Source organism: Somniosus microcephalus, chromosome 1 (genome assembly GCF_052327205.1).
Source record: "Somniosus microcephalus isolate GS21.2 chromosome 1, FLI_Smic_1.0, whole genome shotgun sequence".
In the NCBI taxonomy this organism is placed as follows: domain Eukaryota; kingdom Metazoa; phylum Chordata; class Chondrichthyes; order Squaliformes; family Somniosidae; genus Somniosus; species Somniosus microcephalus.
In genome coordinates, this window is record NC_140987.1 from 262,416,128 (window position 1) to 262,429,244 (window position 13,117).

General features: G+C 40.1%; 1 protein-coding gene across 3 annotated transcripts in view; it reads right to left on the bottom strand.

Annotated features, from left to right (window-relative positions):
- The window catches only part of ptbp3 (polypyrimidine tract binding protein 3), a 105,780-nt gene extending 92,871 nt beyond the window's left edge, over nucleotides 1-12,909 (bottom strand). For 2 of the 3 annotated variants that reach the window (XM_085993078.1, XM_085993069.1), the window contains exons 1-2: nucleotides 12,777-12,908; nucleotides 11,790-11,823 (exon numbers count right to left, since the gene is read on the bottom strand). In XM_085993078.1, the coding sequence (XP_085849204.1) occupies nucleotides 11,790-11,823; nucleotides 12,777-12,784 (42 nt within the window). In that variant the 5' untranslated portion in view covers nucleotides 12,785-12,908. Of the gene's footprint in view, nucleotides 1-11,789; nucleotides 11,824-12,776 lie in introns of all 3 variants that reach the window. The other variant, XM_085993087.1, reaches the window with a different exon arrangement.
- Nucleotides 12,910-13,117: the final 208 nt, after the last annotated feature.

The following is a 13,117-nucleotide window of genomic DNA, read 5'->3' on the forward strand; positions in this document are numbered from 1 at the left end:
TCACAGTATGGTATGGCAGCTGTTGCTCCTGTGACCGGAAAGCCCTGCAGCGGGTAATCAAAACTGCCCAAGGCATTACCGGCACCTGGCTACCGACCATAAGAAGGCCAATGGAATGTTGGCTTTCATTGCTAGGGGGATAGAATATAAAAATAGGGAGGTATTGCTTCAGTTGTACAAGGTATTGGTGAGACCGCACCTGGAATACTGCGTACAGTTTTGGTGTCCATACTTAAGAAAGGACATACTTGCTCTCGAGTCAGTACAAAGAAGGTTCACTCGGTTAATCCCGGGGATGAGGGGATGGACATATGAGGAGAGGTTGAGTAGATTGGGACTCTACTCATTGGAGTTCAGAAGAATGAGAGGCGATCTTATTGAAACATATAAGATTGTGAAGGGGTTGGATCGGGTGGATGCGGGGAGGATGTTCCCGATGATGGGTGAAACTAGAACTAGGGGGCATAGTCTTAGAATAAGGGGCTGCTCTTTCAAAACTGAGATGAGGAGGAACTACTTCACTCAGAGGGTGGTAGGTCCATGGAATATGCTGCCCCAAAAAGCTGTAGAAGCTACATCATTACATAAATTTAAAACAGAAATAGACAGTTTCCTAGAAGTAAAGGGAATTAAGGGTTACGGGGAGCGGGCAGGAATTTGGACGAGTCTAGGTTCGGATCGGTCACGGCCCTGTGGGTAGCAGAGCGGGCCCAGGGGCCGTGTAGCCTGATCCTGCTCCTATTTCGTGTGTCTAATTCTGTTAGATTCAGGAGATGGTTCTGTGATAGTGGATTGGCGGTTAGGATCAGATCAGCCATGATCTTATTGAATGGCGGAGCAGGCTCGAGGGGCCGATTGGCCTACTCCTGCTCCTATTTCTTATATACCAGAAACACTGTTTACGGAAGTCACGGTCCATCATCAAAGACCCTACCCACCCCAGCCACAGTCTGTTCGCCCTCCTGCCATCTGGGAGACGCTGCAGATGCATTCATACCCGTACGACCAGATTTAGGAACAGCTTCTTTCCTAGGGCTGTCATCCTACTGAACTCCACAAATAAACTCTAAAGCCTGCACATCTGCCAATGCACTTTATTATGGTTATGTTAATGTATTACAAGCCAAATGTATGTTGAATGTTTAAACGTCTTAATCTAAATGTACACTCTCGGGAGCCGCAAGCCTACATTTCATTTTATTGTCATTGTTAGTGCACAAGTGCAGTACAAGTTGATTTGATTTGATGTTTGCAGCAGAAAGGACATGCAGGAGGGAAGTCATAATAAATCTAATGTAAATCATCTTAACCAAATGTCTTCTTTTTAAGCCATGATCCTATACTGTAGCTACTTTTATCTGCACAATGGCATGTATTTTAAGACAAGTCTCCAAATTTGGCAGCACATTGAATTTTGAGCATTTCCAAGTCAGAATAGAAGTAGTCACTTGCTGCTCCATCCAGGGTAACTAACATATTGGCCCGGAATTTCCAGTAGGAATAACGGTGAGCCTATCAGTGCCAATGCTTTGTTCTGTGCGGCCCCTTCAAATTTCTGTGCATGCGCAGTACTTACAATGGAAACGCCGGTGAGCGGCCTGCATGGGACTTATCCTATTACTGCGTGGCTGCGCAGCTTAAAAGGAAACATTGATCAGCACCCACCGTTATTATAGAGCAAATCGGACAGCAACTTCCGGTGACCGCACATGTACAGATAAATGTGGAAATCAGGAGGCTGCTGTCAGAGTTGCCCTGCTCCTCCAGAAGCTGCGCTGTATCCATATCTCACCCAGAGACTTGCCACTGAAACACGTTAAGGGCGTGAAGTTGTGGTACTTACATGAAAGATACCCACTAAACACACCATACAAAAAGTTAGGGCTTGCCCATTCAAGTTTGTGAATTTATAACAGCATGATGAGCAATGTTCCCTTTCCAGTGGTCCCATGCAGCTGGTGAGCTGGCTTTTAAATTAAAAGTTCGCGCATGTGCAGTTTTTTCCCCCCGAAGGAGCTGCACAGCCCCCAAAAAAGGGAACATTGGTGAGCAATCTTAATTACTGCCAAACCACCTCCGCTGCTGAAAATTTAATTTACATACTTAACAAGTGTGGAGTCTCATTCCTTCACTTCAGTTTTATTGGGAGATTTAAAACAATTAAACTAAAAAAATATTTTTTTTCTTTGTCTCATCTCTCTCTCTAGCCCATCTTTTTCACCTTCTGCATGTGATTTGGCATTGAATTCACTATTTTAACTAACACTTCCTGGTTCAGACTGAGTCTCGCCAAGGATTTTTCAATGCCTTGTTCATTGGTGCCAGATCCCCTGTAGAGGGCGCTGCACTCTTGGATTTCTAATCACTAAATTCCAGTGCAAAAGACCATAGAAAGTCTCTGGGCAAGTGTGCTAGCCACAAAATCCAGGGCTATCATTCTAATCCCGTATCTCTGATGACTGAAACACTTGAGGCATTTTGGATGAACCTTAACAGCAGGTTTATATTCAACTCCACGTTTTTAGCATTCGAGGCTGAAATTCTTGTAATTAACTTGCCCAACAATACCCTATACACCTAGAACTATACATAATTTGGACAAATTACTAATACTTAAAGGTTTGTCTTAAAGAAACACATCTGTGGTATAAAGTGATAAAATGACTTGAAAAAAGTTTTACTGAGAAAATGTCACACAGACTACCAATTCAACCCTTGGTCTATGTAGATTTAGCTAGGAAACAATAAAATCAGTCAGGGTTCCCACTCCATCACTATCCAGCAACCAGTCCTGCACAAGTGTGGATGTCAGGTGTGTACAAGATCAGGCTTCGCTAGGATGCCCACATTAAGCCATGTTCAAATAATCCACCGACACTTACTGCCAAGGCTCACACATGAAGAATGGCCATTTTGCTACTGTTTCGCAGCAGTCATGGAACCAGACCCGAGCTAGCAGACAAGAAAAAACTAACTAGTTTTTATACTGCTTTTAAGTTACTTTCTACTGCCTCCTTGGGTTCTTGCCTCCCTGTTCCCTTTTGTTATTCCACCATTCTAATACACATCGGTCACCTAGTCCCAGGCCTCCACACTGCAAACTAGAAAGTCTAAAAACACATAGGCTGATTTACTCAATTTTCCTTCCTGCAGTTCTACTCAGCACTACACTGTTCAGCATTTCCAACTTCTACCTCAAACAGACCATTTATACCTCAGGAAATCTGACCTCTGGGGACAGGGGAGTATCCCAATCTTACTAAACTTTACAGATGCTGACAGACCATTTGTCTATTTACAAAATTTTCTGTTCTTGCTCCACTTTGATCATTCTTCCAGATAACTGTCACTGCCATTTACACAATTAAATTTTAATGCTGGGTTTCAAAAGCTGCATCTAGCTCACAGCCAATAAATAAACTAAGTTATTTAGGGCATGTGAATTTATACTGTGCATTCAGTCATCTAATGGTTTCATTTGCTAATCCCTGGCTATCATTTCCCCCCACCTCCCCAGTCCCTTGTCCTCCTTTTCAGATGCTCATCTGTAATACCTTTCTCAGTTCTGGGGACAGATTTTATACTGAAACATCGACTGCCTCATGTTTTCTCAGCAGATGCTGCCTAACCTGTTAAGTATCTCCAGCATCTTTTGTTTTTATTCCAGTTCTTCTCATTATTGGTGCTGCAGTCTTGCAGAGTGCTCATCTATTAAGGCACTGCACACTTAGGCTAGTGTTGCAAACACTACTAAAAAAGGTAAATAAGACTCATCAAAAGCACTTTGCATAAAAAAATTGAACATTAAACAAAAAGGTAAATAATTATTTGACTTGTCTGCCAGTTTTCTTTTTAACCCATCAAATGTCACCTTCCAAAAGTGCAGTGCCAAGATCTTAAAACCAATAAATACGCCAAGTAATTCACCTTACCACGGGGCTCTCAGGAAAAGTGGTCAAACCAGTACTTTATCCAGGAAGTTGTTTTTTTTGTTGTTTTTTTTTTATAAAAGTACTTCCATGCAAACTTGCAAAAGATATTTGCATTTCAACATAAACTAGTCTACCTTAATAACTCTACAGAAAGTGCTTCCATGGTGGTTAAAGTAATCAAAAGGATCAATTTCCCCAACTCCAGCCCAGAGCATCATCATACAAAAAAACATCTACAGCACCACAGTAAAATTGGCACTAGAAAACTATACCATACATCTACATCCAGGAACTTGGAACAATGCTTGGGTACTCAGGATTGCAACAGCGAATTGCAATCCTGTACAATCTGTTGGAACCACACCTAAATGGACAATAGATGAGGACAAGATGGTCAGACTTGACAGTCTTTCAACACTCACTATCAAGACTTAACATGAATTATGGCCACCTGGACAAGATCGGAGATTGCCTAGCATCCCAACATGCAGTCGACACCTAGAGAAGAGGGAAGGAAATTACCCAAGACAGCAGAAACCAGGGAGTATTTACTTACTGATTAGATACTACATCACAAGCAAGTAGTATTCTGTCACCTACAGGCCGTTTACATGGAACATTTTTTTTTTTTGCATTCCACCTTCCATAAACTGGGAGGGGGTTGGAAAACTAACGATACGGCAAAGACGTATTCAGTTACAGCCTTCACCAGAGGTCAGAGTGGCCCCAACAAAGAACTCCCTGCCCAGACGGTTCCACTTAAGGGTGTGTCATGGTGGCAAGCAGTCCAGAAAGGCCAATTTGTTTTTTTATTTTTTACTGTGATCTGCTCAGAGAAAGCAACAGTTTATTCACAAGACGGAACATGGTTAGGAGACACTAACATTCCATGCTCGAAACATAGTCAATCTATGATTTTAATCATTCATATGGGAGCCTTGTAAATAATAATCATGAGCTAATTTCTACAAAACAAAGTGCCTGCTTTTCTAAATTTGTCAAAAACAGTTAATCCCCCTAGGCCATAATGACGCCAATTAAGTGAAGTTTTTAAAAACATTAATATGCACTTTAGCTGGAAAAATAAAAACCTTATGAACAGTTAAATATTAGGTCAAACTGATAATTTGCTTGGTCATCAGGATGCTCTTAGTATTCATGCTATCGGTTTAGGTATTATCCATTGTGGTTATTCTGCTGAAAAGGAAAACAGCAATTAAATCAATTCTCAAAACACTCGGTGTGCATGGTTAACGTGATTATTAGGCACTACAAAATAGGAGTGTTTGTGCAGTACTGGCTTCTGGGTAATTAGCAAGTAAACATTTAAGAAAACAAGAAAGGAAACTGGAAAATAGAATGACTTTTTCTACTCAACCCGAGTTAACTCTGAATTCAATGGAGAGAAAAAATTACAGGAGATTTTAGGAGGATGTGATTCTTAAAAAATTATAACCACTCTCACTTTACCACCAGTGGGATTGGACAAAAGTGGCTGACTTGGAACTTTAGTACTGCCATTCCTATCAGCTGCAATGTTCTCTACTACTCCAGTGCAGTGATAGTTAAATTACAACACTCCTCTCCAACTGCTGACTTGAAATTGGAGGGTGCCCAGGCGAGGAGATGCAGGGACAGAAGTTTTAAAATCAGTCGTGGAAGCCAGGAGAGTGTGGCCATTTAAATATCACAATGCTAGAGGAACAAAGCAGAACAGCTTGTTGGAAAGTGAAGTATTCTACCGCCACACTTCATCCGGTCACTTGCTGCTGTTGCCATTTAAATGGCACAGCACTGGAGGAGTGGAATATAATGCACTGAAGTGCTGTTCTGCTTCACTCCTCTGGAGCCCCAATATTTACAATATACCAATCTGTCGTGAAGACAATTCCTGTATGCGGTCGAATTATTTTCAAAATGTAATTCTTTTTATGGAATATAATTCCCAGGTGTTAACAGAAGACTTCAGTTGCAGAACTGAAGAGGTGGAGCAACAGTTTATAGCATTGTACTTCACTCCTCCAGGGCTGCTGTACAATATATAAATGGCAACTCTAACACGACCTGCTGACGTTTGACTTAGCTAAAAGAGACTCTGTTTGGGTCACAGGATGAGACTTCAAATGAGTTTTTGGCTTAGCAGGGTGGTCGACTAGTGTAGTTTCACTGTATATTCAGATGAAGTACTTATAAAAAGGCAAGTACCCTCTCTAAAGATAGCCACTGAATACGTGGATATGGGTTACAAATGGATGACTTAACTAACTGGTTGACATTGAGGCACTATACCTCATTTGTATTATTGGTTTATGAAATTACATTTAGAAAAAGTGCCTGGCTTAGCAAATGGGCCATCAAATGCAGTTTTACTGTGCGTAAAAGTTTTTTTTTATATAAAAGTACACACTCAAGACAGGCATCGAGATAGTGGTAAAATAAAATTGGTGTAACAGAAATTAAACTTGTTCACAGTATAAAATGTTGTTTGTGGTATTTGGATAGGTAGATCAGACTTCATGCAAGCAGAAACAGAAACTACAGCACCTGAATTTTCATAATACAAAATTAGATGAAATGCATCTGGTGCTTAAAAGAATCCTGTTTTTTTCCCCCCAACTGCAGTCCATTGTTGCAGACTGGGGCCAAAGGTTGTGTTCAGTTTTAGAGCACTACAGAAACCAAAACTTTCATTTGATGACCTACATGTTCTGGAGATGGAATCCAGCATCTGCAACTGACTACCCGTAGATTATGCAAGTTGCAACACTTGGGAAAGTGTAAAACTGCTGCCTGTGAAAATGCAGTACACTATTTTTATTTGCACTCAACGTGGCACTGCAGTCAGGGAGTGCTCTGAAACAAGAGGAACCCAGTGACATCGCAAAGGAAAAGGGGTTAAAAGAATGTGGGACCAGGGTAAGTAAATGTGGTTAGGACTTACTAAACAACATGAACTGGTTGGGCTGAATGGCCTGTTTCTATGTGGTAACTTCGACATATTACCAGTATGGGCATCGCCATGGAAAGATTTAACTCAGTAAGTATCTGCTTATAAATTGGTTTTGTTTTTGACCTCAAGGAATGCAGATACTAGTAAAGTTACCAAATACAATGCTATAGAATCACAGAACAGTACAGAAACAGGCCAGTCAGCGCCAGCTCTTTCGAAGAGCAATCCAGTTAGTCCCACTCCCCTACATCTTCCTCTGTAGAGAAATTGATTTCCTCTGGTGGGGGAAATCCAGAACAAGAGGGCATAATCTTAAAATTAGAGCTAGGCCATTTAAGAGTAAAATCAGGAAGCATGTTTCAATACAAATATAAACTGTAGTGGAAATCTGGACCTCACTCCCTCAACAGGCTGTGGATACTTGGTCAATTGAAATTTTCAAGTCTTCTGTTAGGCAAGGGTATCAAGGAAAATGGAACAAGGGCAGGTAAATGGAGTTGAGGTACAGATCAGCCATGATCTAATTGAATGGCTGAACAGGCTAGAGGGACTGAATGGCCGACTTCTCCTCCTATGCAAGAGTACAACAAAATTACTATTAGTAATGAGGTTGAAGCCACATATCTTTAATTTCAGAAAACATTTGAATAGGTACCTTGCAAGAAACATGTAGCTGAGGAAGTTGTAAATTGGCTAAACAGGAAAGGAAAGGTCGATCAATGTTCATACTACGAATTGGACAGCTGTGACCAGTGGACAGGAATCAGCCCTAGGATTGCTCATGTTACCAATATTTAAAGATGACACCTACAAAAAGCTTGGTAAATGCACATTTACATAACGTTGAGAAATGTAAGCCAACATAAATTAGGAAAACAAACTAGGATTAGAAAATGAAAAATACATGAAAAAAGGCAAGTGAGGCGTAAGACCCAAATTTAGCAGTTCACCGAACAATGGCTAATTGCCACGTAAAACATGTCAACATCACCTAACAGTTGCACATCAAACTCAAAGGCTCGCAAATCAAGTTCTAAACAAGCCGCAGCCCTGTTTCAGCTCTGCTGTATTACAACTAGTGTATTGTGCAATTCAATTAATTCATCAGAACCAGCAGCCAGCTCCACTCCATTAGAGCCAGCAAATAAACCTCGCAACTTGTTGCTCTCACCCACCCGACTCCAGATTGTGGTATTGGCAGTTGGCACTTGTCCCACTAAAATCATTACTTCGCTCCATCCTTGTGTCACCATCCAGATTTTAGTACAGAAGTAGTGATATAAAAAAAATGTAGATAGAGAAAAAAAATCACAGGAATTGTCATATGACAAATAACTAGCTATCATTGTACAAATAGACAAGACCACAATGGAAAATAATGCCTTGTTAGGGAGGGGGGGGGGGGGGGGTCAAGTTTTTATGGAGATAGTGGAAAATCACAAAAGGGCAAGGATAATTGCAAGTCTTAAACCATGGAACCAGCAAAAAAAGCTACTGAACCCATGGTCACTAAGAGGGTGGATGGAGGGAAAAAGAAATGTCATGACTCAAATTTCATTTTACAAAAGGAGGTGTCAAAATGTATTTTGTGGACAAATTGGGCTAAGGAAACCTGAGAGCATAAGAAACTTAAAAAAAAGGGAGTTACAGAAATAATTCCTTCACAACATTCAATACATGCATTGGTCTGCCAACAAAATAGAAGGATATGGTTACAAGTAAGGAACAGTTTTACAATCGTCATTGCATTCTAAAGCAGCGCTAAGATGACAGAACGGATTGCATGGTCATTTCGCATTTCAACTTTGTTTTCCCACAATTAATATATCATACATTGAAGAATCTAATTTCATCTGTGACAAACTCCTCTGCTTAGTTGCGTTACATTTCAAAACTGCAACTTCAATAGTACTTAATATTTCCTGACCAATACGTAATCCAGTCATCTTCAAATAAAGTCTAAACTGATAAAAGCAAGCAAACCATAAAGTGACATACAAGAGGGATACTATTACAGTAAATCTCCATCATTTTCTTCACCCCCGCCCCCAAATATTCTTATAAATCAGGTACAATTCTACCGATAGCATCATCTGATAGCTCACCCAAGTGGCATTCTGTGTGAATGAACCTGGAAAGAGACAATGAGCTATTTGGCTCTGGAGAAATAAGATCCTGAGCCTAATCCTGTGCACTCCCAATCAAATGCACTTAAAACAAGATCCAGTAATATAGCAACCCCTTTCTACCATGTGGAACACTAAAATCAATTGTAGCATCCCCGCCCCAAAGTTAGCTTGTGAAGCGAACAGGAGGCAATGTAATTTATTTTCTTCTCAAATTTCAGTAATAAAGGTCAAAACAGCAAATAAAAGTACTATAAAATATGCTAACTCCATTGGTTCCCAGTAATCTTGATCATTTGAGTGATTGCACTGTAAATATTAGATCCTCAATGTGGATGTCATATATGGCAGTAGAGTGTGTGTCATGGCAGTCAGTGCCAAATTAAAATGCAGAAAAAAGTCAAATTACTAACACTGAAATAAATCTTTGTCTTCAGTTTAAACTATTTCTCAGATTAGAGCTTATTATTTCTGTTGCTAAAGGCATCATGGTAATGGCTCATTCTGCACAAGTTGAATGTGAGCAGCAAAACTATAACAACTTGCATTTATATAGCACCTTTAATTTAATGGAGTAAAGCATTCCCCAGGTGCTTTGCAAGAAAGTTAACAAAAAGTTGAGCCAGAGCCACATAAGTAACATTTAGACATTTAACCTAGACGTAAACAAATTGCAAATGTAACCAAATTACAAATGTAACCTTGAAAAGCGTTTTAATTAATATACGTGGAAATCTCAATTTAGTTCTGGCATCTGTGCATTCAGGGCAAAAACCGGTAATCTGACTCAAAAAAGCCATCTTTACTGTACTACTATAGCCAATTACATAGCACTTAAATGGTGGTGTTCAGTACCAAACAGGGAAAACTATTACATTCCCAGGCATCATCATAAATTCAGCATGTATAAAGTTCTCTCCTCCAAAACTTCAGTTACTAAAATTAGATAACCGATGATTACTTCCAAAATAAATCTCAATCATTGATTCAATGCAGAAGTCATCAAGCATCAACTGCACTGAGCAAAGTGGCCAATGTCCTCCATGAAATCTGCTGCTGGCAAAGGAAATGGCACGATAAAGTATCAACACGTGGGTTAAGAGTGCAGGAATGAGTTCAACGCTAACCTCAGCACCTCCACAAAACTTGGTTGGGTTCTTCCATATCCCTTTGTAGCTGCCTATAAAGTGTGACCAAAGGTCTGTCTCTGGTCACAATATGTTGTATTTTATATATATTGTAATAAAAGACGATGGTGCTTCACATTTAGGTATGGAAAACATAGGCCAAACTGGGCAGAGATTAGGAGGGATGACCAAAAATTTGGTTGACGAGATGGGTATTGAGGAGGTTTCTAAAAAGGCAAGAGGGGAAGCATTTAGGAAGGCTGCACCACTAGTGGTGAGGCAAAGGGGAGGGAAAAATGCAGATGCCAGAGTTAGGGGAATGGAGAGTTAAAGGAATATGTGGCTTGGTGAGACTGCATCAGTGGAATAAAATAGATGGATTTCATGTATTAAAAAAAGTAACAAGTGGGAGTGATTTAATGACTGTCATCGTAGAATTTAGAACACTTGCAAATTTTATTCATGTGGTTCAGGATACTCAAACCTTGTATACAATTGCTACCTTGTGTGTGTGTGTGTGTATATATATGCAGTAGTACATTGTTCCCCATAATATGTTCCCCAGAATATGCTATGAAATAAAACTATTAGTGCAGTTCAGATTACAGCAAAATACTCCAGTCCAAATCATGATTAAAATCTCAAGTCTAGCAAAAACTGCTTCCTGGCCTGATCCGTACTGTCAGCAAAACCCAAAAAACTCCAATTATATTACATTGAACATTAGAGACTGGAACTCACTTCAAGGATTTTACACATCTTAATTTAAATGTTAATAAATGACTAAACGTTTACTCTTATGTTTTATCATCTGAACTTCTGAATGCTCAATTGTCTTACAACACCAACATATATGTTTTATCTCTGTTTCGCCAGGGAATCTATTAACTTATATCAGGCAGGGAATGATGTATACTAGTGACGATACACTAGTGACGATGAAGACCAACAAAGAGCACGATCATACACAGAAAACATCAAAAACTACTAGCTGCGTACAGCCCCAAGAGCTAACTACCTCAATCTGGATTACACACTTGAATAAAACGCACCCTTGATTTTCACAAACACTTCTTCCGAGGCTAGTGTGTTAAACATATGATTAATAATTCCGCTTCATAAAACTATTAGATGTAGCACATTTTTAAAAAAGGGAAACGAAACAAACCACACAGTTTTATTGCAAACGTAAAGCACATGAAACAAAACAACAAGACTACAAAAGTATCGACCCGACAGGATATAAAAAACATCAGTTCCTCCTCGAACAAGATCCACATACTTCCTGTTGTTGCATTTGTTTTTGAAATTCTGTTGCCTTAAGCCAACTCCCAGCTTCAGCAAAAACGTGACCAAGTAATATTTAATTGTTTAAAAAATCTTTCGGACTCTCCCAATCATTTAGTGAAGAAAAACTGCTCCATTTCTGCCAACCCTATGACTAATTGTTTGAGAGGCTGTTGTTGAAGCAGCAGCCCTGCCAGAAAATGGTGACGGTAAACTCGAGGGAGAAAAAAATTCGCTCAGCGACACAATGAAACACAAAGTCAAGAGACTCAAGACTGAACTTTTTCAAGCATATACACAAGAAGAATGCATGAAATTAATAAAAAAAGGAAAAAAGTAAAGCTAGAAAGAGAGAAAAGACTCCTACCTTTAAACCGACTGCTATAAGATCTGTGACAATGCTGTAGGGAAGGAAAAGGGGAAAAGAGAACATGAGAAAAAAAAAGTTAAAGTTCCAGTTACTTATACACAGTGATACAATGAAACTTAAAGTAAGAGACAGGGGGAAATGTTTAAAAAAATTAAAAATGGAAATTTTTTTTTAAAAAGGGACAGATTATAGAAAGATCTGCTTATGGTTTATATGTTTGCAGTATTCTTTTAAAATAAAAAAAGGCAAAAGGAGAGCACAGATGAAATTACTCGAGTTAAAAGAACAGCAAAAGTCTCTACGCTTTATTTTTTTTTGGGGGGGGGGGGGGGGCGGTTTCTGCCAACTCGGCAGCATTGTATCACCACAAACTACAACCTGAAACACCATCCCTCGTACAAAGAGAGACAGGAGAAGGAAAAAACGAAACCCAGACAAGGCAGACATACTCTACATAAAATGATCACTCGCCCGTCCATCCCTTTGCTTAGAATTACAAGTCGCAGTTGATATAGACACTTAATTGGCGGTTTAAAAAAAAGAAAAAACCGCTTACAGTTTTCCCCTTGCCGTCTTTATCTGGGTTTGCAAAACTGATCATTTTTCTTCCAAAAAAAAATAGTATTTGTATTTTGGGGTAGAAAAGAACTCATTATCTTCCTTCCACCTCACCAAACAATTTAACTATGAAATAAAATAACTTTTTAAAATACAACCGCAAAAGGGACACACAAAAACACCCTCGACCAACGCTCCACAAGCTGGAGGGAGAAAATATTATATAAATCGCAACTCAACAAAACTGCCCTACAACACTTCAGGGATTAGACCGTAAATGTCAGCCAAATGCAACACCAAAATTCGTCATTATCAACAACACATAATAATCCAAAGGAAAGCAAGACGGCGGCGTCGAGCCTAGGCGCCAGCGTAACCCGGCGGCCGAGAGAAGGCAAGAGAGAGACAAGGCCACCATCAACTTACCCGTCCATCGCACACACCCACCCTTTTACACACACACAACGAGAAGGAGAATGATGGCGGCGACAACCACAAGAGGAGACGGCGGCGAACAAAGATTTTTTTTTTAATGTCGTCGTCGGATGAGGATGAAGAGCTGGTGGCGGCAGCAGCAACTTCCCGTCGTGAGTAATACCGAAGGGATGGGCAGTGCTGAACAAGGCGCTTAGCACTGGCGGAAAGGAAGTGTTTGAAAGGAGGCGAGAGAGAAGCTCCTCCTTGGACTGTGTCTCCGCCCCGCTTCACCTCGCACACTCACAAAATGGCGGCCGGGCCTTGGCAACCGAACTAGGCTTCGCACCCTG